Raw genomic sequence first — 23,122 nt, 5'->3', positions numbered from 1 at the left:
TCAGCCAATCATATTGCGAGTTTAAAACCATGAAGTCATCGTGCTCCTTTCCATTGGAGTGCTATATTAAGAAAGCATCGAGGTTGCTTTATAAAGAAGTTCTGCCCAGCAGCTGTTCATGAAAACGCTGTGGTCAGACCATAGGAGAGGAAGTGACTTTGTATATTATAGGGTGGCGTGATTGAAGCCGAGAGGTTGTTTCGTGATTTTCTGGCTGAACTGAACGACTGACAGAACGAGTACAATGGCTGCTATCCGAAAGAAGCTGGTGGTGGTCGGGGACGGCGCGTGCGGCAAGACGTGTCTCCTGATCGTGTTCAGCAAGGACGAGTTCCCGGAGGTGTATGTGCCCACGGTGTTTGAGAACTACGTGGCGGACATCGAAGTGGACAGCAAGCAGGTGGAGCTGGCGCTTTGGGACACAGCCGGTCAGGAGGATTACGACCGGCTCCGACCCCTCTCCTATCCGGACACGGACGTCATACTCATGTGCTTCTCCGTGGACAGCCCTGACTCGCTAGAGAACATCCCTGAGAAGTGGGTTCCCGAGGTCAAACACTTCTGCCCTAACGTGCCAATCATACTGGTGGCCAACAAGAAGGACTTGCGCAACGACGAGAATGTGCGCAATGAGCTAGCGCGCATGAAGCAGGAGCCGGTGAAGGGCGAGGACGGGCGCGCCATGGCCGTGCGTATCGGTGCCTACGACTATCTGGAGTGTTCAGCTAAGACTAAAGAAGGCGTTCGGGAGGTGTTTGAGACGGCCACCCGCGCCGCGCTGCAGAAGAGGACGAGACCCGCCCCGGGCTGTGGTCAGTGCTGCAAACTGCTCTGAACTGGCTTCAACTGAACTCTTGTGAAAATACCGAGAAATCACGACGTGTCCTGCTCCGTCGCTACACAAACGCACGCGCAGGGCAGCAGCTGTTGCTGTAAAATGGGCGCGTCTCCTTTTTGTGAAGTATCGAGTTCTTCTGAAGCCCACTGAGAGGGAGAGGGGACACTGAAATGCTCCCTTTGCATTATGGGATGGAACGACTGGGGTTAAATGGCGAACCTACTGGTCCACTACAAGTCCGCCATTGGGGTTTACAGCTATGAGTAGCCTTCCTAAATATTTAAAGGGTCAAAATTTGACGCCTGGGGTTATCCTGCTCCCAGCCATGACTAGAGAGAGACAGAGGAATGTGTTTCTTACAAGGAAACTGTTGCAACGCAGTCCTGCAAAAAATCTTGGAAGAAACGCACGAGGATGCATGAAGTGGGGGATGTGATGTGGGTGGTCAGGGCTCAGGGCTGTGTTTCTTTGTGCTTTGCTTAAAATTCAACGTGTTTTTAATCACAGCTAGTGTTATGTTTTTGGGTTTTTTTTAAACAGTGCATTAAATGTTGCCACAGAGATCACAATTTGTATACAATAGCCCATTTCATTGCTTTGTTTTATTTGCACTGGGTTACAGTGCAGTTGAAATGTACATAAGTAAATTATTGTTTTGGCTTTTTGAAAACTTAGAGTTTTTTTTAAATGGCAGGTCTACAATAATCACCATAATCTCACTGCACTGAAAGAAATTGCTATTTGCTGTTTAAAAAGAATGAGAAAAATAATAACCTTGTACAAGCCCTTATCTTTGTGTTTGATACCAGTGAGGCACATAGCTTAAGAGATTTGCAATACATGCATATTTTCCACTTCTTTATGTCTGTGGTACTTTTAAGTCTTGATTTTAAAATTATTTTTTATGTTTCATGTTGTAAGTTGCCAAGTTTACATAAACCCAGCAAGTATTTGACATGAATGAATGTTTTACAGAACAATTATTAAATATGTCATGTAAATGTAAGTAGTTGTCTTGTGTTTTATGTTGACAGAAGCCTCAAGGCTTCAGCGTCTTTCTTTTCTTTCCCCTTTTTTCTTTCTTTCGGAAATCATGTGGTTTTAATTGTATAACTGGTTTTACAGTAATAAAAAATTGGAAGTGAAATAAAAAAAAAAGGGTGGGGTCAGATGCTTTGTGCACAACACCATTTAAGTTTCATTGAACAAAAGCCAGTCAGACAGATATTGTCTTTTCCTCCTCACAAATTTGTGAATTTTGTGATCTAGTCAGGTAAATTATATAGTATTGAGCAAAATCTTTCCCTTAAATCATTTATAATCTATTCTAATACACTTGAATAATGTCAATCACATATGTTCAAAGGTATGATAATAGCCCCGCTTTATAGTTCATTATAAAACCTCTGTTAAATGAATTAAAAAAAATCCAAAGCAATATATTGACATAACATTGTGTGTGTATATATAAGGATCTAATGCAAAGTGCAGCTTTGAGACAGCACGAAATATCTGAGAATTTATGATCTAAATTGACTTTAGGTGTCTCTTACAACTTCTTCTGCAACAAAATACCAACATGTACACCTCACGTGTGAAAAAATCTTGAGTGGATTGAGATATGGTTTGTTATTCTAATTTCATTTGGTGTTTCCAGTTTGACTTCAAGTGAGATTACATTTGATGCTCAAATGTCTGAGGTTTTTTTCCCCCACACAATACACATTCTCTGGGATTATAGTACAGACCTCCTGTTGACCATTACACACTAGATTTGAGACTTGAAGGTGATGCTTCCATATTGCTAATTTGTTGAGCAGTTATCTGAGCTCTTCTCATTAGCACATGAAAGTTTAGAGTTGCTGTTTAGACGATTTAACATGCCCAGGCTAGTTTACTGAGCTTAAGGCCAAATCACTGCGGCTTCAAACATGTGGAGAACATTCTTGCAAAACACTGAAGGTTGTCATCTTCCTGATGCAACTAAGAGAAATGAAAATGACAGTAAGAATACAGTGTGATGATGATGCAACATTGTGACCTAGAAATTATTTTACATTGTGACAGCACTTTTGTGTTGTAATTGGAATAATAATCTTTCCATTTCTAAATGTGGAAACTAAAAGAATGTGTCAGACCCAACAAAGGAAAGGGTGACAAATCTTATCCACCAATAACAGGATATAATACTCCCTCATGTTTCTGTACTTTTTTGTTTTCAAAATAGCAAAAACATATGTGAATTTATTGGGTAAAGCATGATGTTATAAGAAAATTACAAAATATGTAGCCTGGTGTCCTGAAATGTTTTGTTCCTCTTATACTACAGCAATTTTTCAACATCTGATAAACAAGTTAGCTGCTGTTGTTAGGTTATGACTGGTATAAAGAGAGACCAGTCATCTTTGGTCACTCTCTTGAACTCTTGTTACAGGGAAACCCAGAAAGTGCAGTGTCGTGAAAATGACTGGAAAACGTAAAGCTACAGCTTTTACATTGACTGTTATACAGCCCTGCCACTGGATACTACTTCTAATAAACGCTAAACATCACCTTATCAAGAATTTGATTATAAAACCTGTGAAAGAAAATGAATCAACACCCTCTGACCGGTCAGAATCAACAGTTCTTCAGAAGAATGCCATTTCTGGTAATATATAGACATTGATTTCATTTTTAATAGTTGCCTTTCATGTCTTTTTGGATTGGAACCACAGTGTAAAACGTCTTGTTGCTGGGTAGAATCTTCAGAGTTGAATAAAAAATGAAATAAAAATAGATGACCTACTTAATGTTTCTGAGTGCCAGTTGACTGATCTGTTATGCATCTTCCTATCAGTAAGAGCAGTTAGAGCCTGACAAGGCTTTTAAAACACACACACACAGAGCACACATCTTTAATATTAGGAGTCTGGTGATTGCTGTACAATTTTCACCTGAGAAGTACAGAGTATAGAATTTTCTTCCCGGAAAATCTTTGCACTCTCTTGGATGAATAAGGGGGTGTGTGTGTGTGGGGGGGGGGGTATAGACCGTCATCAAAGAGGAGAGGAGGCATATGGCGAGTACTCAGGGGAGGATGATGGGATAGCTCAAAGGGAAATGTGTGGGCTGACTAGTTTAGATGGAAGAAAGGGTGGGTTTATTGATTTATTTATGTATTTTAACTTCTTTTTTCGTCCTCTGTCTCAGGGCCATATGTCACTTGGGTACTCATCAAAGTGAATGGAAAAAAAATCTGCTACAAAGATCTAGCCTGCAAGTTCAAATCCTATAGTTACACAGAAATCATATGACAATGTGAGCTATAGGTCTAAGTGTATTTGTGCATAGCAAGTGCAATATAGGCACAGAATAAAGCATTCCATCCAGTTGGAGTATCAATATTAATATGCATTTGTACATCCATTTGTACACCTTCAGAACAAAAGGCTGCCAAAATGAACCTTTCCATGTTCATATGTTATAGCTTTAATATGTATCTTTCACCTGGAAATGTGTTAATTACATTTCAGTGGAAAGCTATAAAGAAGCATTACATGCATCTTTGCAGGTAAAAATATACTAATTATACAGTATAATGACTAACTGTGCTATTAACATCAATAAAGAAACAAAAGCAGTTCCTAACGTATGCAACAGTACAACAAAATACCTAATATATCAGACAGCGTATACAGTTTCAGCCATATTTGATGATATAATGAGCATAAACAGTGTCGTGTGTACTTTACTAAAGGGAAAATCCTGACTATACACAATGACAGGATATGAGCAACAAGGATAAAAATCTTCACAAATCAGCTGCATGCACCAACTAACGACAGCTTTGCTCATCACCTAATATTACAAAGGAAACCTGCAGGAAGCACTTAGATATGAAACCTAAAATAACAGTCTGACGAGTGACCATTGTTCTGAATCAGCTGTGCCAGAGAGGATGTCTGGACGCTCGATCCATATCCAGATCCACATTAGTGAAGTTTTCCACAGAGTGTTAGGATACAGAATAAATAGGCACAGCCGTCTATGTACTTTCAAAAGTCTCTGTTTGTGCAGGGGTAAAAACCACACTGTGATTTAGAAATCTGATTAGCAAGTCCTCTTATATCATGCTAAAGATTAAAATACAGCTTTTTATGCAACATTATTAAAATGGCCAACAACTTAATCTTAGCACTAATGTTTAACAGGTTACTAGTTTCCTTAGCTGAAGATATCTCTCTAAATTGTTCAGTGTTAATCATTTGCCATGCAGGATAGCTAATTAGCTAATGATTCTAGCAAACATTTCTGTGCAGCACTTTATCCTGGCCAGTGTGGCAGTAGATCGGAAGTGTATCCCATATTTCTGGTCACAGTTTATAGATATTTGTGAAGAAGGAAAATTGCCAAAATAGCTGCTAGTGGCAAATGGACATAACTGAGAAATTTGCATGGCTTTTAGTGTGGCCATGCAGATGATAACTCAAGTGTCAGTCATTTCAGCTAATCCCTTTCGTAGTTTACAGTGAAAAATCTGCTTGAACAATTTTTGAAAATCGGATCTAAAATTCTGCATGAGTGCACACAGATGTTAAAAAAAACAACCAGAAGTGAAGGGACTTCAGAAAGTAACCCCAGCTCGTTTAAGTCCATGACCGTGTTTTATTCTAAACTTTGGAGAGGTTTGGAACTTAAAAGACAACATATAGACCCAGACCTCCAGTAAGACCTACGCAAAGGATATTACTCTATAAACAGGAAGCATCATTTAGGACAACTGATCTCACTTCAAACTAGATCCATCTAGACAGTCCCTAATGTTTTGTTAGTCATATTTGTATAGGACTGGTGGCAAAAGACAAGAATCAGAGACAGTTGCAACATGCTTGAGTAAGCATAGAGATAAAAATGAGCTGGAAGATCTGTTCAGCATTCCCTGGTGGCTGGTAGTTCGGGGCAGTGTTCCGATCCGTATGCTGGATAAACACTTCCTCTAGCCAAATCTGTGCTCTGAGGTCATTGGCCTAATGAATGACTCACTTGGGAAGGTCTCCAGGCTTGTTTGTTTTCAGACCAAGCTAGAACAGAGCAATGCCAGCCACCAGTGTGTAGTCCATCCCTGTACGCAAATGTGTGTGTACTCTGTGTGTGTGTGTGTACTCTGTGTGTGTGTATGTGTGTTTGTGTGTATTTGAGTACGTGAAGAAGAACAAGGTACACAAAATCCATGCTACATTTTTTGGTGAAGTGTTTATAACACTTTAAATAGAAAGGTTGTTAAAGGGGAATCTGGGGGTATTAAGCTTGGAATTTCCTGCCCTTTATCATGTGTTCAGGCAAGGTGTGATACTTTTGCAAATATGTGCGCATGTCTTTATGCATATATATGTCTGTGCGTTTGTTTTTGTATCCAAATATATATATTTAGGTATTATGTTTAAGCTCTGAATACTGAAAATGATTCTATATCCATATCAAAATGTCTTACAAATGAACATGGCCATTGTATATACTGATATACTGTGTATAGTATATGATGGAAAGTATTTTATTTCTCCTGCCCACATTGTTAAAAAAAAAAAGTAAAATCACACAATACAACCTGTACTCTAAACACAGAAGAGTCTGTGTGTGTTTGTGTGTGTATGTGTGTGTGTGTTTGATCTGCATCTATTCACTGTAAAGCATATAATAATGTCTAGTTCACAATTTGTACCTTCAGCAAATGATTCATGTGAGTGCTGCTAGCTTGCTAGGACACAGAGCTAGATTGCTAGGACAGGTTTATAGGATTAGTGTATAAAGGCCTGAACATTCCAGACATGTATACACGGCAACTCAAAGGTGGAGGAATCAGAAATGCCCTGTCTAGGGTGCAGATGCACTGCTGATTAAAACTTACGTAAGCCTGCAAACACATGATTAAACCTTGTGTTTCCATGGGCAAGACTCTGCACAGTGTTCTTTAATAGCCTTTCTGTCTGAGTGGAGATGGAACAAGCTTTATCAGAGTCCGATAAACTGCCAAAATGGCTGCAGGACTGAAGGAGATGTTCTGATAGCTGATTAAGGTCTTGACAAATGAGTACCTTCTTGTTCTCTTCTTTTTATTTATTAGAATGGATGTTTAGATTTAAGATCCAGCAGTGCGATAAAAAAAAGATAGATATTTTTTAAAAATAGCACAGTAAGTAATGACTAGAGGTGTTCACATGGCTATAACATTTATGAAGACTATACCTGATATTTAGATGTCATCTATGTTTTGTTTTTCTGTATTATAAACTCTTTGAAAGGAAATGATAGAAAAGAGAGCTTCCTACAACTCCCTATACTGAAGAATAAAAGTTCTTTTCACACATGATGTAATGGAAGTTTTACCAACATCAGTTCAGATGGGATATATACAGTATATTACCTGGGGTTATTCCGACTGCTTATTTAATAGGTCAAATACAGCTAAATTTTTCCGAACATGTGCATGGGCAATGAATAAAAATACACCTATAATAATACCAGTACCACACCTCCCAAAATAAAACAAGTTTACTTTGAATAGGAAAGATATTTTAGGAAAGAATTTCTTACATTGTCAGTAAGCCATTCATGCCATTATTATTATTATAAGCTGAAAGAGGGCGTGGCTGTCAGGAAAGGTGGAGCTGAGAAAAAAAGGCAGAAATGTATTTTAACAGGTGAAAAGTTCAGAAGTGAGATATCTATCCTATTGTACACCTTGACAAACCATAACACCATAACCACCTCAGTCATAGCATTGTTAAAGGAACTGCTGAGCTTCCTCAAGCATGATTTATAGAAACAGGGTAAGAATAGATGGTTATGTATCTAGCTGAAACAAGTCTCTCAAGAATCTAATTGAACCACGTCACCCGGCTCAGGACAGTTTCTGGCATTGTTTACGTTTATTAAGATCATGCTTCTGTGTTTTAGACTGTCACACATTCACTTTACCAATAAACTGAAACTAGCCCTCATTATCATCTATGTCTGTTTATTTCCTTGAGAACATCCAAAGCATCTGTCTACAAGATTCATTGTTACCAAGATGTGTTCAACCAAACCTTGCTCATTCTCTGTTAAATGGTTTGCTTTGCAATCCGAATAAAATGTCTAGAAGATTGATGAGAAGTGTGAAAGATATTTTTGTCATAAAAATGTATGAGGTCAGACGTTAGTGCACTTAATCAAGCAGTGCTAGACATTGCTAGATGAGTAATGTTGATGGATCCAGTCTGATCTGGTTTCTTGAAATTGCAACACAGCCACTTATCCACGTTGCTGAGCTCAGAATAAAATGGCTGGAATTTGTTTTACAAATGTACACTAGATGGCCAAAAATATGTGGATGTGTCCATGAGTAAGTATGAGTATCACACCCATATGTGGGCCTTTCCCCCAAACTGTTGCTTCAAAGTTGGAAGCGCACAATTGTTTATAATATTTTTGTAAACTGTACCATTACAGTTTCCCTTTATCATAACTAAGGGGCTTAAACCTGTTCCAGCATGCCCCTGTGCACAAAGCAAAGTTTATGAAGACATGCGGTACATCCCAAATTGTATACTTTTGCACTTTTTCAAAGATTAGTATAAACTTTGTCGTAATTCAGTTCAAATAAAGTGAATTTTATAGAATAAATAGTGTGACTAGTTTGTTCACAATGAAAAATTCCAACAAGAAGAAGTGGACTTAAGGACCTAAGTATGCAGATGATTCATTTATTCAACCAAGAAAACAAAGTGTGGAATGTCAGGCACTTAATGCAGTCAACAGTTGCAGCTTTGCTTACATAGCTATAAGGGGCAGGGCTACCAGACACTGTTGTCACTTTACATGCTTTTGACATCACTTGCCATCAACTGGGAAAAGGTTTATAAACCTTTAATGTTCCATTTGAGACAATACTCTTCTTCTTCTTCTTCCGGCTTTTCCCTTCAGGGGTCGCCACAGCAAATCATCTCTCTCCACCTATCCCTATCTTCTGCATCCTCAACACTTACACCCACTAGCTTCATATCCTCATTTATTACATCCATATACCTCCTCTTTGACCTTCCTCTTTTCCTCCTGCCTGGCAGCTCCATGTCCAAAACTCTCCTACCAGTATACTCACTCTCCCTCCTCTGGACACGTCCAAACCATCTTAATCTGGCCTCTCTAACTTTGTCCCTCAAACATCCAACATGAGCTGTCCCTCTGATGTACTCGTTCCTAATCCTGTCCAACCTTTTCACTCCCAAAGAGAACCTCAACATCTTCAGCTCTGCTACCTCCAGCTATGACTCCTGTCTCTGTCTCAGTGACACTGTCTCTAAACCATACAGCATGGCCAGTCTCACCACTGTCCTGTACACCTTCCCCTTGATTCTCGCTGGAATGTTTCTATCACACAGAACTCCCGACACCTTTCTCCACCCATTCCAACCTGCCTGCACTCGCTTCTTTACCTCTTTCCCACACTCTCCATTACTCTGGACTGTTAACCCCAAGTACTTAAACTCCTGTACCTTCTTCACCTCTTCACCCTGTAATCTTACTGTTCCACTTCCCTCCCTGTCATTCACACACATGTACTCAGTCTTACTACAACTGACTTTCATTCCTCTTCTCTCCAGCACAAACCCCCACCTCTCCAGGTTTTCCTCCACCTGCTCCCTGCTCTCACTACAGATCACAATGTCATCTGCAAACATCATTGTCCAAGGAGACTCCTGTCTGACCTCCTCTGACAACTGGTCCATCACCATAGCAAACAGGAAGGGGCTCAGAGCCGATCCCTGATGCAGTCCCACCTCCACTTTGAACTCCTCTGTCTGACCTACAGCACACCTCACCACTGTCCTGCTCCTCTCATACATGTCCTGCACTACTCTGACATACTTCTCTGCTACTCCTGACTTCCTCATATAGTACCACAGCTCTTCTCTTGGCACCCTGTCATACGCTTTCTCCAAGTCTACAAACACACAGTGCAACTCTCTCTGACCATCCCTATACTTCTCCATCAACATTCTCAGAGCAAAAATTGCATCTGTTGTGCTCTTTCTGGGCATGAAGCCATACTGCTTCTCACAAATTTCCACTACCTTCCTTAACCTAGCTTCCACTACTCTTTCTCAGAGCTTCATTGTATGGCTCATCAACTTTATCCCTCTATAGTTGCTGCAACTCTGCACGTCACCCTTATTCTTAAAGATCGGCACTAATACACTTCTTCTTCATTCCTCAGGCATCTTCTCACATTCTAAAACCCTGTTAAACAAACTAGTTAAAAATTCCACTGCCACCTCTCCTAGACACTTCCAGACCTCCACCGGGATGTCGTCAGGACCAACTGCCTTTCCACTTTTCATCCTCTTCAAAGCCTTCCTGACTTCATCCTTTCTAATCTTATCTACTTTCTGTTCCAGAGTTCACCCCTTCTACTCTTTGTTCCCTCTCATTTTCCTCATTCATCAGCTCTTCAAAGTACTCCTTCCATCTCCTCTGTACACTCTCCTCACTTGTGAGCACCTTTCCATCTCTATCCTTAATAACTCTAACTTGCTGCACATCCTTCCCATCTCGATCCCTCTGCCTAGCTAACCTGTACAAGTCCTTCTCTCCTTCACTAGTGTCTAACCTAGTGTACAACTCATTATACACCTTCTGCTTGGCCTTAGACACCTCCCTCTTCACTCTGTGCTGTAACTCCTTGTATTCCTGTCTATTCTCTTCAGTCCTGTCCATGTCCCACTTCTTCTTGGCTAACCTCTTCCTCTGAATACTATCCTGAACTTCCTCATTCCACCACCAAGTCTCATTATCTTCTTTCCTCCTTCCTGTCTCCCTGATCACTTCTGCTGTAGTTTCCCAGTCATCTGGCAGCACTACCTGACCACCCAGAGCCTGCCTCAACTCCTGTCTAAATTCCTCACAACATTCCTCCTTTTTCAGCTTCCACCACTTGGTTTTCTTCTCCATCTCTATCTTTGACCTCTGCTTACAGACCATCAAATTCATCCTACACACCACCATCCTATGCTGTCTGGCTACACTCTCTCCCACTACCACTTTACAGTCACTAATCTCTTTCAGATTGCCTCTTCTACATAGGATGTAGTCTACCTGTGTGCTCCTACCTCCACTCCTGTAAGTCACTCTATGCTCCTCCTGCTTCTGAAAATAAGTGTTAACCACAGCCATGTCCATCCTCCTAGCAAAGTCCACTACCATCTGTCCTTCAAGGTTCCTTTTCTTAACTCCAAACTTGCCCATCACCTCATCACCTGTGTTCCCCTCACCAACATCCAAAATCTGCTCCTATCACCACTCTCTCACCTGTTGGAATATTCTCTATCACCTCATCTAATTCACTCCAGAATCTCTCTTTCTCCTCTAACTCACAACCTACCTGTGGGGCATAACCACTAACAACATTCAACATCACCCCTTCAACCTCTAACTTCAGACTCATCACCTCCAGAACATTCCTCACAAACTCCTCCTTCAGGACCACACCTACCCCATTTCTCTTACTATCCATACCATAATAAAACAGCTTGAATCCTGCTCCTATACTACGAGCCTTGCTACCCTTCCACCTGGTCTCCTGTACACACAGTATATCCATCTTCCTTCTCTCCATCATATCAGCCAGCTCTCTACCTTTCCCTGTCATAGTACCAACATTCAGAGTTCCTATTCTCAGTCCTATACTCTTACCTTTCCTCTTCTCTCTCTGTCTACGCACTCTCCTCCCTCCTCTACTTCTTCGACCAACAGTAGCCAATTTCCTCCAGCGCCCTGTAGGTCAACGGCGCCGATAGCGGTCGTTGTTAACCCGGGCCTCGACTGATCCGGTATGAAATTTAGAATACTGACAATTCACCTGGTTAAATTTGGCAATGTTTTATGCCGGATGCCCTTCCTGATGCAACCCTCTCTATTTATCCGGGCATGGGACCGGCACAGAAGTCACTGGACTGTGACCCCATGGCTAGATTATTTGAGACAATACTACACCACAAAAATCATATAGTAGACAGAAGAGTACATAGTGCCTAGTGTGTAGTATGTCGTTTGGGACACTGTTTTGGTTTCCAGTGTTGGAGTGGAAGAACTCGAGTATCCTGCACTCGAACTCGATCCATGACCTGAACCCCACTGAACACCTTTGGGATGAACTGGAATGCTAACTGAATGCCAGGTATTCTTGTCTGACGTCATTGCCTGAATTCACTAATGCTCTTGGGGCAGGATGGTCAAAAATCCCCACAACCAATGCTCTAAATTGTAACGGAGAGCCATGCCAGGTCGGAGGTTAATATAACAAAGAAAAGGGAAACTCTATCTGGAATAGCATGTGTAGTTAATACATATAGGTGTGATGGTCACGTTTCCATAAACATTAGCAATGTAATGTAGACAATATATAACATATTTTGATTATAAACATGTGTTCATTTAGTTTTAAACAGGTTGACCTTGGAATTATTGATTCGAAAATGAGTGTGAAAGTGTGAAAATCCATCAGATGTTGGAACGCTTAAATTCAAGAAAACAGTCAAAAACAATGAAAAAGTCATTGTTTACCAAAAATGTCAAAAAAAATTGGCCAAATTACTTTGGCAATAATATACTTTGCCATCTGTAAAAAAAATAAATAAATAAATAATAAAACAAAATGAATAAAAATGACCAAAAACAAGTTAGAAATTCATTCAAACCTTGCCTTAGTACCTGCCCAAGATCATGTTGGTTAAAGAACCAGTTTAAACCATCAGTAAATGCAGTCAGTCTGTGAAAGATGTCAGCAACGTTACAAACTAAGTGTGATTTCCTCATACAATGAATGTCACAATTTAATCAGTTTGTTTCGGAGCTATGCTCATGTAGTGGAACTGACATAAGCCGAATTAAAATCCTTACGATGCTGCTGGACTGATCATCATTAAAACAAAGAAGATTTCTTACACACTCGGTACAGCGAACAGAACACAACATGTTTTAAAACATGACCTAAAAACAACACCAGAACGCCTGACTGAATTGAGCAGTGATTATTTCACCAATATTTGTGTGAACAAAGATCGGGTTGAGTGAAGAGACGAGGCTGAGTTGTGTTTAAATCCCGTGAGTGACTTTTCCCTCAGGTGATGAGACAGACGGAGATTGACATGGATGATGTTGATAATCTTAGTAATAGTTCACTTTCTATTTAAAGTTTAAAGTTTTAATTTATGTAGATTAGATTATAAATGTTGATAGGGAATGGAATCTTTAAAAATGTGACTTCTACTTCTAAAAAGAGAACTTTCATATTTCAGTTTAAGAAAGCTTGAACTATTTATATTAGAAAAATATCAGAATTTGAACCAAGTGAAGAGTTTTCTCAGGTTGCCAAGCATATTTTATTTCAATAATAATAGACATGTTTGAACTTCGTTCCTCAGACACAGCTGGTAGTCTACACTAGCCTACAGGCCTGGCCTACATTTTTGCATTACTCATGGATGAGCTTGCTCCCATGATTCACAGCTTATTTGTCACACACCAGTTCAGATCCATTCACATCTCAGCCGCTGCTTCACCAGAATACAAAAAAACTCATTACAAAACACCCAGTGAGCTTTTGAGGCCAGTCCTCGGCTTTTGTTCGGTGGTTTAAATGCGATTGCAGTGTCTGTTTTGCCAAGACAATGCCTCATTCATCAAATACATCTCATTTCATACAGCTTAGCCTCTTTTGCATACATAAGAAATGTAAAGTGTGGAATGCTAATCTGCAAGTTGCAAGAGGTATTTTGTTAGCTGAATGAGCGTACTGTCAAGAGAACACGGCTAGTTAATGATATAAGTTGTAGAGTACATTAGTATAAAAGATATATTTATTATATTATACCCCCCACTGTGGTATGCATGTTCCATTAGTTAATCTAGTCTCATCTTTACAATCATCAGTATGGGATTTGAAAAGCTGTAATGCAGTGTGAAAATGATAGTGATGATGGGAAGTGTTACTCCTGTTAGTGTGTGTGTGTGTGTGTGTGTGTGCCCATGAGTCATGCCGTTTGTGTTGTCTGGTTTTAAAGGAAGAACACTCCCTTCAGCATGTATTGAGAGACTGTGGTGTTGACATCTATTCATTATTAAGCATTATATTGTTTCAGAGTCAAAAATATTTCTACGATTGTATTTACAATGTCCAGAACTGGCTTATATTTATTTATACATGCGGATATATAAACTGGGGGATATAAAGAAACTGTCCGAATCTCTGTTCCAGTTTTCAGTTCACAGAGGTGAACTGAAAAAGTACACTTTACTTTTACTTTTACATTTACTCATGTGCCAAGACTTTTTTTTTTCCCCCAAACCAACTTACCTAAGGCACTCATGATAACATAAAAGAATACCATAATTCAAATGATTAGTTTGATGATCTACGATGGGAGAGGTGACACTTTGAACAGAACAGGAGTGCTCGCCTGCCTGCATCAAGGCTCTTCACACACTTTTCTTACCTGCCCTGCACTGTATTCAACACCTGTATTCAACACAGCAGCTTAAGGTGAAACACATAGGAGAAAAACATCTTATTCCTGTGAGAAAATAATATAAATGTGCTAATTGTTAAATCATTGTTAGGTAGTTACCGTGAAATCTCTTTAAAGTCTCGCTAAACGGAAGCAGCGCCAAAACCAAACAGTCACTTTCATATAGCTAGAGGTTTGTGAACAGCAGTTCCCATTCACATGGACTGACTCATCTCTACACAACACACTGGACAAAACAAGAATAAAAAATATTTGACAGTAATCAGTACTGCTTGTCTGCTTTATGGTAGCTAGAACATTGAATGCTAGCTATCATGCAAAACAGCCATTTTCTTGTACGGTTAAAAACCAAGAGCCTGGTATAACTGAGTATCTGAATAATGCCTAGCTTTTTCTGAATAATACCTAGCTTTAGCATTAGCTAAATCTTCCACCATAACCTTAAAGTGTAACCTTTGCACAATGTATTTATGTTTTTCTTCAAATTGATTTTAATACATGTAATTGTGGACCAATTTAATGAAAAAAACTAATGTATGTAACGCTGCTTTGTGACTATTGTCCATTGTTAAAAGCGCTATACAAGTAAAATTGACTTGAATTGAATTTTCACAAATGCTGAAGGATTTGAGACTGTGGGTTTTGATCAGCACTGTATTTTATTGTTGTATTGTTTTTTCTATCCTTGTGTAAGTAGCAGGCTGAGAAAAAAAAAATGTAGTCATCAATCACTTTTTTCCCCTGTAGCATTTACGACGGAGGTTACACTACCTGCTAACCAGAATTTAAAATTTCACCATTACACTTTATATCTAAAACCTTGAACTGAATCAGTCTCCAAAGAAAAAAAACCAACATATTGCACCATATTGCTTACTGTCATATCAGTTCTAACATGAAATGTCTGACTAATATCTGGCAAATGTACATGTATTAGTGTAAATCACACCTAATACATGTTGCTGCTAGGTTTGGTTTTGCTGTGGGGTGTTTGTGTGAACTTCTGTGTTTCATAAGTAGCACTGCCTTTCACTGTGTTACATCCTTAAGAAAGCATTAACCATGCTCTCTGATGTTATTCATCGTATCCGTGTATTCTTCAGGAGTCTGTGGCACTCATGGCTTCCATTGTTTGGCAAGCTACTCCTTGTACTCTACCTCTAGCTGCCCTGTTAGTTCCTGCCCCTGCCCAGTCTTAGTACATCATGTTTACCACACCTTGGCAGTAACTGGAAATTTGTCGTTACATGAAAACTGGAAGTGTGCTTACACAAATCAAAACTGATAGTGAATGTTTATTAATACGTGAAATTTCAGACATGGACAATGAAGCGGAAACATGATAAATGAAACCTTCATGAATTATTGTACTATAGAAAGAAACCCATAATTATTCAAAGAAGCCACACACAACCAAATAAACTTGAAAACATATTTAATAATTAATTTACTAATATATAATATATTTAAATGGCTATTAACGGCCTAGAGTAAACTAAATTTGGTGTGTGTGTATGGAGAGCTTTTCTGGTGACTCCTCTGGTGTCACGTTTCAAGCTCGGATGAACATGACATCCCATTGTAGTGTGCAAAGAGTCACGTCGGCGTCTCTGCTGTAAAATGATGAGGGGTGACTCTGAATCCTCGTCACACACATTTACTGTACACACACAGGACAAAGTCCCACCAAACAGAGAGAGAGAGAGAGTGAGTTCACAGAAATTGATGGTGCTGTTGACCCTTTTAGAGGCTTCCATATATGGGACATAGAGTGATATTGCTACACATTTCCTTTTCTCAAAGACTGCTATCTCAACTGGACTACAAGAACAAACTCCACATAGATAGGAACTAGAAAAATAATTCAAGAAAGAGTGATCATTCAGGGAATGATAGATCCCTGTATATCTAAATTACTCTTTGAGTGGAGTTGTCACATGTTCTTTTTGTATTTGTGTGGGTTTTCTCTCCACCTCACACCTTGTCATTCCTGGATTGGCTCTGTACCCTGACTGAAATTAAATGGTTACTGAGGATTTAATATCATTCTTGAATCTTTAATCAGTGGCAGCAGCATGATGCATAAAATAATGCAGAATCTCATCCAGAGCTTCAGTTAATATTCACATCAACATCAGAATGCAGTCTCTGTGACTTTGATTGTGGCACTGTTGATACCACATGAGCTGGTACAAGATTAGATGTTTTGTTTATGCTGAGATGTAAAGTTTTACTAAGATGTAATAAGTTTTAAAGTCCTTCCTGGAAGGTCTAACCAACCTGACCATTTTTTCTCTGACCGCTGTTATTAATAAAGTGTTTGACGTGAACATTAACTGAAGCTCTTAAGCTGTATCTGCATGATTTTATACATCGTGCTGCTGCCACATGATTGGCTGATTAGACAGTTGCAGGAATGTGCCGGTGTACCTAATAAAGTGGACGGCGAGTGTATACACTTACTGTGACATTTCATTTTGCTCTGTTTGTAGATTAGATTAGATTAGATTAGATTAGATTAGATTAGATTCAACTTTATTATCATTGTGCAGCGTACATGTACAGAGCCAATGAAGTGCAGTATTCTGGAGAGACGCTGAGCCTCGTGATGTGTACGCGCCGCCATCTTGGTCCTTTTTAAAGAGCACAGTGAAATTTTGTAGGGCATAAGGGAGCTTATAAAAAGCTGGCTTTATATTTTTATGAGTCACTGTGCAGAGCAGTCAACAGTAAAGGCCACTATTTTTTTTATAGAAGAAGTGCAATCTGATATTTCACTATAATGCATAAACTTTTAAACTGAACTATTAAATAAAAGGTTGAGTATTTATATGAATATATTTGATGCTTATAAAATGGATCCATCAAAGTGATTTGATTCGACAGCATTAAAAACAAAAGCTGTAATTAATTAAGCTCTTTGTGAGAAAAAACTCAGTATGCGCAGTATCTAGTGACACACTAATACTCTCAGAGAATGCTTTTAACAAACTGGACGTTATTTACAATGTGTACAAAACAGCTGGTAGTTCTGCTTTTCATATAATCATATGATCACAATGATTAATAATGCCTCATAAACTACTGTACATACAGTACTGTCACACTAGGTACTCTCAGCATCCACTTTCAGATCCTGATAAAACCTTATTATAATTTCATCAAAATGAATTAAAATGAGAAAGCTGCTGATATTCAGTAACAAGATTTTGCAAGCAGCACAGAAAGAACAGATTAAATGGATAGGTCAATAAGTAACAGGAACAGCAGGGAACCAAAACACGGTAATCAATATTCACTTAATGTGGCTGCTGCTCTGCTTTGCGTTAGATCTGGACTTGTGTACTCATGCAAAGTAATTAAGGGTTGGGACAAAACATCATGGACAAATAGGATTGTTGAAAATATACCCACAAGGATCTATGAATCTTTTAATATGAAATTTCTTGTCAAAACCATGCAGCCTTTTCTGGGAACTTTCACTTAGGCCACAGCAATCTCCGAGGATAACATTGCTCTTGTGTTCAGTTAAACACCAGGATTTCCCCCATATGAAAAAAAAGCATATCGAAGCCGGGCCAGAGCGGAAGCAGGCCTCAAAACATTTGTCCCGATGACAGCTGTGGAGTCCAGCAAAAAAATAAAAAAAACAAGCCTGGGTCAGCGAGTTCCCAGCTTTGTTTGAGATGATGAGCCATTAAATAGGGGCAAGTCACAGCCATGACAAAAGGAAGGAAGCTGGCAGGTACTTCGATTTTAAAAACACAAGGATGAAACACAAATTCAATAAAACACTAAACTGAATGAAAACCTAAATCATTCTCAGTAACAATAACTGAAATTTAGTCATATATATTAGCAGTGAAGGAGATTTAGACCTACTGGCATTTTATAGATGCCAGGAAACAGGAAGTGGAACCTAATGACAGCTCTCAGAGACTGTAAAGAACACACAATCAAAAGCCATTACACAGGGTAGGGCTATGAGGAGTAATGTAAAACACTAGGATCCAGCTACAACACTTAAACACAAGAAAATGACATCATAACTAGATATAAGAAAAGCAGCATGCTACTAAAGCCCATGTCAAAGCAAGCACTGTAGCGTGTTGTGCTTCTCTACATGCATATGTGTGATAACAAATTTGAAGTGAAGCAAATAATCAGGTGAAGATGAGCAGATTGCTTGGACATGGTGTAATGCTGGTTGAGGGAATGTCATAGCATCAAAGCTGCATCGATATTTTTTGTATTCCTATAAATAAAGCAGATACATTGACTACAGTTCTGGCTTTTATGTTTTATATAACATTAAACCTATAATAGTATTTTCTCTTTTTCGACACTAATTAAGTCTGATTTGATTACTGACTTCATGTATAAATTCAGAATAGGCTCAGCTAAATGATAATGGACCCACTAAGCACCCACTAAAGCCCTTTATATTGACTATAATATTACATACACCATTGTTCTAAACAGGAAAGAGGTAATATGTACAAACAAGTCCTGTGATTGTTTTTGCAAGTGACAATGAGCAGGAAGTGCAATACGTTCATACATAGAAGATAACAGTGAGCTAATGGCAAAGTAAGCATAGATACAATACTCACTATAAAAATGGCAAATAAATAAACAGTATAATTCGACACAATAAGAAATTTCAGCCCAGCAAAAGAATGGTGGTAGCTCAAGTGGTTAAGGCTTGTTGTTGTTGACTGGAAGATCAGGGGTTCAAGCCCCAGCACTGCCAAGTTGGGCCCTTGAGCAAGGCCCTTAATGCTCTCTGCTCCAGGGGTGCTGTATCATGGCTGACCCTGTGCTCTGACCCCAACCTTCAAGGATGGGATATGTGAAGAAAAGAATTTCACTGTAATGTATATGTGACAAACTAATTATTTATTGTTAATCATGAGTGATAGGTGTGTGTGTGTGTGTGTGTGTTAGACATTGTGTAAATGTAGTTAGATGTATTTAACTGAATTAAACTTAGCTAATCAGCTAAGTAGCTCATAGTCATTGCTAATTTTTAAATTATTAGCTTTAAATTAGAATTTATTTTATTAGCTGTTGGTCTTTAGTTTCTAGCTACCTTTTACCTCATTTATGCCTCATGAAAGACTGGATCATCTACTTCACTGGATATCAGTCTGGGCATGGTGAGTGTTCTAAGCTTTGAAATCTGCTTTTAAATATAAAAATAGATTCGCTGATGAATATATCTTCATCTACCCCACTACCATGCTGCTGAGCCTGTAGTCCATATTACCAGCTGGTAGAACGGACACAGTTGCTGAATTTCTGGTACTAATTCATTGCTTACTTTAGACAAGTAATAAGGAAAATGACTTACCATATGGTAGCTAGTCTGCCAGATTGACCAGCTCTGCTATTTCGGCAGCTGCTGGATGATTAGATGAGTTTTTCAGATGGGTAATCAGAACCTAATGCAACTCCACAGTGCAACGGAGTAATAAAAATTAAAATAATAAAGCCAAACTATTATAGTCTTTTAAAATTATACAAATATTTTAAAAGTTTAAGATTGTATCAACAATGAAGTTTAGATTCACCGGGTATAATTACATCTTGGAAGTGATGTCTGTGAAATTGTATACGTATTCATTCTCAAGAGAGAGAGAGAGAGAGAGAGAGATAAAAAGCATCATATTCACACTGCAGGCTTGAACCAGACAGAAACCTCAGACTGAGTACTGGAACAGAGGAATAACATTCCATCCAGGACCAGCACTGTGTTATGTGCTTGCCCTTTCCAGCACAGCAACTTTATGAGGTTAGGAGGATCAGGAATAAAGAACTGATCCATTATTCATCTTTTTATTGACCCTTCCTGTGCTCAGTGGCTCAGGCAAGAAAGAAGACCCGCAATTCCCCTGGCACCAAATTGCACTACAGCAGCTAATGCTGAGACAGGCAATGTGATTCAAAACCTGAGTGAGCAGAGTGAAAGGAAATATTTTAATCTTTTAGAATGTGGGTAGCCATAAATGGAAGGGATGGAGGTATCATAATAAGAATGACCCCACATTAGGATGCTGGTATGAATGATTTTAAAGGATAAGACATCTTCATTGTATTTAATGATTTAACCGGGCTCATAATTTTTAATAGAAAGTCCAATGCAAACAGATTACGTAATCTATCATTCCGGTCTGGGATCTGGGATACTCAGGAGCAAAGAGCGTGCTTGCACTTTTTTTGGGTTGCCAAGTTACCTTCTGTCCTTATATAGCAATGGTTCATTTATGATTATTATCGAAAGTCATATAACTTATATAACATATAAAACATAATTTGTTGTATAGAAAAATAACAGTGGGGTGATGAAATGCCATCCCAGAGTTGATTATTTTCCAACAACAGTATGTCCCAGTGATTTATTCCTCTTATACAGCTGCAATTTGTCAAACATTTCATTTATCAATTAAAGAATGTCATAACTTTGTTTCTGTATATAGTTATATTTAATGTTGTGGAACATCCACAAACAATTTAGTTCCCGTTATCACTTGTGTTATGAGACCTAGAAACAGTTGTTCTAGTACTTTGTCCTCTGTACTGAAGACCTTCCTATAGTGGAAAACCTCAAGTTACAACTTTACCTCTTTACAAAGCAATGACATTTGGGACTTCTTATTTAAATGTTAAATAAAAATCTTAAAATAGGGTAAAAAGGGTACATTTTTGTTGTGTTGATGACAGACATTCAAGTCTCTGTGAACAAGTTGTTAATATAGAAAGGAACAACCCTAACCCTAAACCCTAACCCTAACCCATTAATATAAACCTGTTATTTGACTTAAAGTCTGCACTCAGAAGCTGTTGTCTAAAATTATTATTCATGTTTATATGCTTATAATAACCTTATAATCTTATAGTAATTCTACATGTTTACAAGGTTCTTGCCCGCACCCTAAACTATTCTTCTGGGGAAACTCCTAATACTCTAAATAGTAAGGTACAACAGAAGATTCCCCTTTCTTAAAAGGTTTCAAGTTGAACCACTTTAGAAAGGAACACTTGAGGAGCACTTTTTCCCTCTTAGAGTGTATAACCTAAATAAAAATGCATTAACCAGATTAGACCAGGCTTCTACTGATATGGCAAAGTACTGATTATTCCTTCTTTTTTTTTGTCATGTTCTCAGTATCTGTATCTTATTTCAGTCACATTCTTGGACCTCGGCCTATTTCTGTGCCGTCTCTTATTGCTATGAAAACACCAGGTATGAGTGTCTGGTATGTGACCAAATGTCTGATGTGCCATACAAACATAAAGAAAGGAAACCAGATGTTAAAGACAAGCAGGTTAAAAACATGGCTATGGTCACAACAGGATGAGGGTCAGTGTGCTTTAGTCTACTTTGCTGTTTCCTGTTTTTCTCTGGACACTATGAAGTTCCCCAGGAGTCTGCTGTTTGTAGTCACAATGGCTAATTTTGATATCATGATGCTTTTGAATACCTTGAATACCATGGTGCATTTTGAAAGACTTTTTACACATTGCATTCCTGTCTGTTGACACTGGGACACATTATTGGGCATATTTGCCCTGCTGGGCCAAGAAGCGGCATTAATGATTGACAGATGGACAGATCATTTATAGAAGTGGTTTGGTTTTTCTTAATCTGTTTTTTTCATACTTTTACAACATATAGAGTCAGAATTTTCCCTTTAACCAAGCACTATGTCTAATACTTTAGCTTCACATTAGTTATTGCTCATGATAAACTTCATTTACTGTGGCAACTTATGGTCTACATTAAAAAAAAACTTTAAAGGTAAAACAGAGGCTTAGGCTCCTGAAAATCCTCCCAGAACACCTCTAAACACCCATCCTGTTTATTTTAACTGAAGAAAATCAAGCTTTTGGGATTATAAAGTAGGTGCACGATATGGTTACGTAACAGGTCTGTCTTTGAGAGACAATAAGACAAAGACGTTATTAAGTAGAGTTCTGTAATTAAATCTATCTTTGCCTTTTTCATTCTAACAATAATAGCAGCCTGTCTTTAAAAAGCAAGGAGTCTGTATTTCATCCAGTTTCTTGGTAATAAGCAAATATCCAGTTGTTATTACTAGACTTGTCTATTTTTTAGCATATGTCGAATATGGCACACTAGCCAAACAACAGTTCCCAAACAGTAGCATTTTCATCCATTCTTGCTTGCCATCCTTTCATCGAACCTTTTCAAAACTCTAGAGCAAAGCAAAGAAAGTGAGATAGCTTTTCATATTTGAGATTTAGACACAAATACAGACACTTTTATGCCTCATGTGGGGCTGTGCTTCAGGATGTTGATGGGGCCTCTGCAGGGTCAGAACATAGGAGACTGATACAGCCACTTTAGCATGAAAAGCAGTGCAGGCATATTGCCAAGTGAGCCCAGTCTCTCCTCCACCACCTCCCTTGTCCCCCCGAATAAAGCCTGCTCTTGTTCATGCTGTGCAGTGAAGCACAGAGATTAGCGCCAGGCTAAAGAATGTTCTAAGTGTAAGTGTTACAAAAGTGGATGCCGTCAGTGTTGTACTTACTTTACATAGTTTACAGATGCCCTCATAACTCTTTTCTGTCTCTACATACATCTCTGCCTTGTTTGGTTTCTGAAGACACAATTTATTAGCATCCACGAACCCATAAAAGAACTCATTTGTATGTCCATTTGGATGGCTGATTTCAATTATATAGATTGGTGTGTGTCTGAAATTTGTTAACACAG

At 38.8% G+C, this 23,122-nt stretch overlaps 1 protein-coding gene across 1 annotated transcript; it reads left to right on the top strand.

Moving 5' to 3' along the window:
• Nucleotides 1-97: 97 nt before the first annotated feature.
• LOC131359356 (rho-related GTP-binding protein RhoB) lies at nt 98-1,844 on the top strand. The gene has a single exon (XM_058399188.1). The coding sequence runs from the start codon at nt 245-247 to the stop codon at nt 833-835; it is 591 nt and encodes a 196-aa protein (XP_058255171.1). The 5' UTR covers nt 98-244; the 3' UTR covers nt 836-1,844.
• The last annotated feature ends 21,278 nt before the right edge of the window (nt 1,845-23,122 follow it).

The sequence above is a fragment of the Hemibagrus wyckioides genome, linkage group LG09 (genome assembly GCF_019097595.1).
Source record: "Hemibagrus wyckioides isolate EC202008001 linkage group LG09, SWU_Hwy_1.0, whole genome shotgun sequence".
Lineage (NCBI taxonomy): Eukaryota > Metazoa > Chordata > Actinopteri > Siluriformes > Bagridae > Hemibagrus > Hemibagrus wyckioides.
This window is presented reverse-complemented; position numbering and strand designations above follow the sequence as displayed.